The sequence below is a fragment of the Micropterus dolomieu genome, linkage group LG02, assembly GCF_021292245.1.
Source record: "Micropterus dolomieu isolate WLL.071019.BEF.003 ecotype Adirondacks linkage group LG02, ASM2129224v1, whole genome shotgun sequence".
Lineage (NCBI taxonomy): Eukaryota > Metazoa > Chordata > Actinopteri > Centrarchiformes > Centrarchidae > Micropterus > Micropterus dolomieu.
The window spans coordinates 15135840-15136942 of NC_060151.1; the positions used below are offsets into that span (position 1 = coordinate 15135840).

Below are 1103 nucleotides of genomic sequence, written 5' to 3' on the forward strand. Positions count from 1 at the left end.
AAAAAAAAAAAACCCTCAAACTTTTGGAGTTAGTGCTGCACAAGAAGCGCATGCTTGTGAGTCATTCCTCACCAAAAAGCGCTTACAGAGGCGCCACGATCAAGAATTTTTGATTTACATAAAGCTGGTTAAGTTTACAAAGTGATTTCAAAGACTTTAGAAACTCACCAGTGGAGACACTTTGGGACTGTTGCTACTCTAACCAGAAGTGGGCGCCCAGTCAAAATGACAATGCCAAAGATTTGAAGGCATCATTGGAACTGGCTAACATCTCTGTTCATGAGTCTTCAATACGTAAAACATTGAGCAAGCAGGGTATCTACGGAAGGAAGCCACTGCTTACAAAAGAACATTGCTGCATGCTTTGCAAAAGAGCACATTGGTACTCCACAGCGGGGGTCGGATCTTCTGAGGAAGCTCTCAAGAGAGGGCTTCATTTGTTTGGCAGTTGAGTTCAAATATCAACCTCCTGCAGAATCACTTCCTCCTTCTTTAACACAGAATTTTAACTAGATGGTGAATTAAAAAAAATAAAACATAAAACTTGGTTGTGATAGCTCGAGTTTAATCTGTTATTTGTCTTCACTCTGGTATGAAACTTCAGTGATGTTGTGATTTAACTGTTTGGATGCTGCAGCTGATCTGACCAATCAATTACTGAGATCCAATAAGGCGGTGTGTTGGCCAGTAAAAGACTTCCGTGAAGGCTGCTCTCATGTACCCTTGTTCATGGATCCTCATATCCCTCCTTGCTCCTCAATTCTTTCTCCTCAGAGCAAAAAAAGAGAGCTTTGGGATGGCCTGCAAGAAGGCAGACCAGAATGATAGAGAACTACACAGAGTTCTTCTAAGAGGTCTGGGCCACCCTACCTGCCGGAACATGGGGGCAATCGTAGAGCCAGACTTTACAGGTCCTTAGGCAGAAATACCTGTAGAAACTCTCTCCCTGTCAGGGTGATAACAGCTGGGCTGATAGCGAGACACTGTAGTTCAGACTCAGGGCTAACAGATAACCACGTTTTCTTGGAGTTTCGTATGATTGCAGACTCACTGTCTCCGCTTAGAATACAATGCATGAGATCTCCAGGTGACAACTTGACCAT

At 43.4% G+C, this 1103-nt stretch overlaps 1 protein-coding gene across 1 annotated transcript in view; it reads left to right on the forward strand.

Moving 5' to 3' along the window:
- Positions 1-825, forward strand: part of LOC123958955 (F-box/WD repeat-containing protein 9-like) — a 7239-nt gene extending 6414 nt beyond the window's left edge. The window contains exon 4 of the mRNA XM_046032748.1: positions 775-825. Coding sequence (XP_045888704.1) covers positions 775-825 — 51 coding nt within the window. The remainder of the gene's footprint in view (positions 1-774) is intronic.
- Positions 826-1103: the final 278 nt, after the last annotated feature.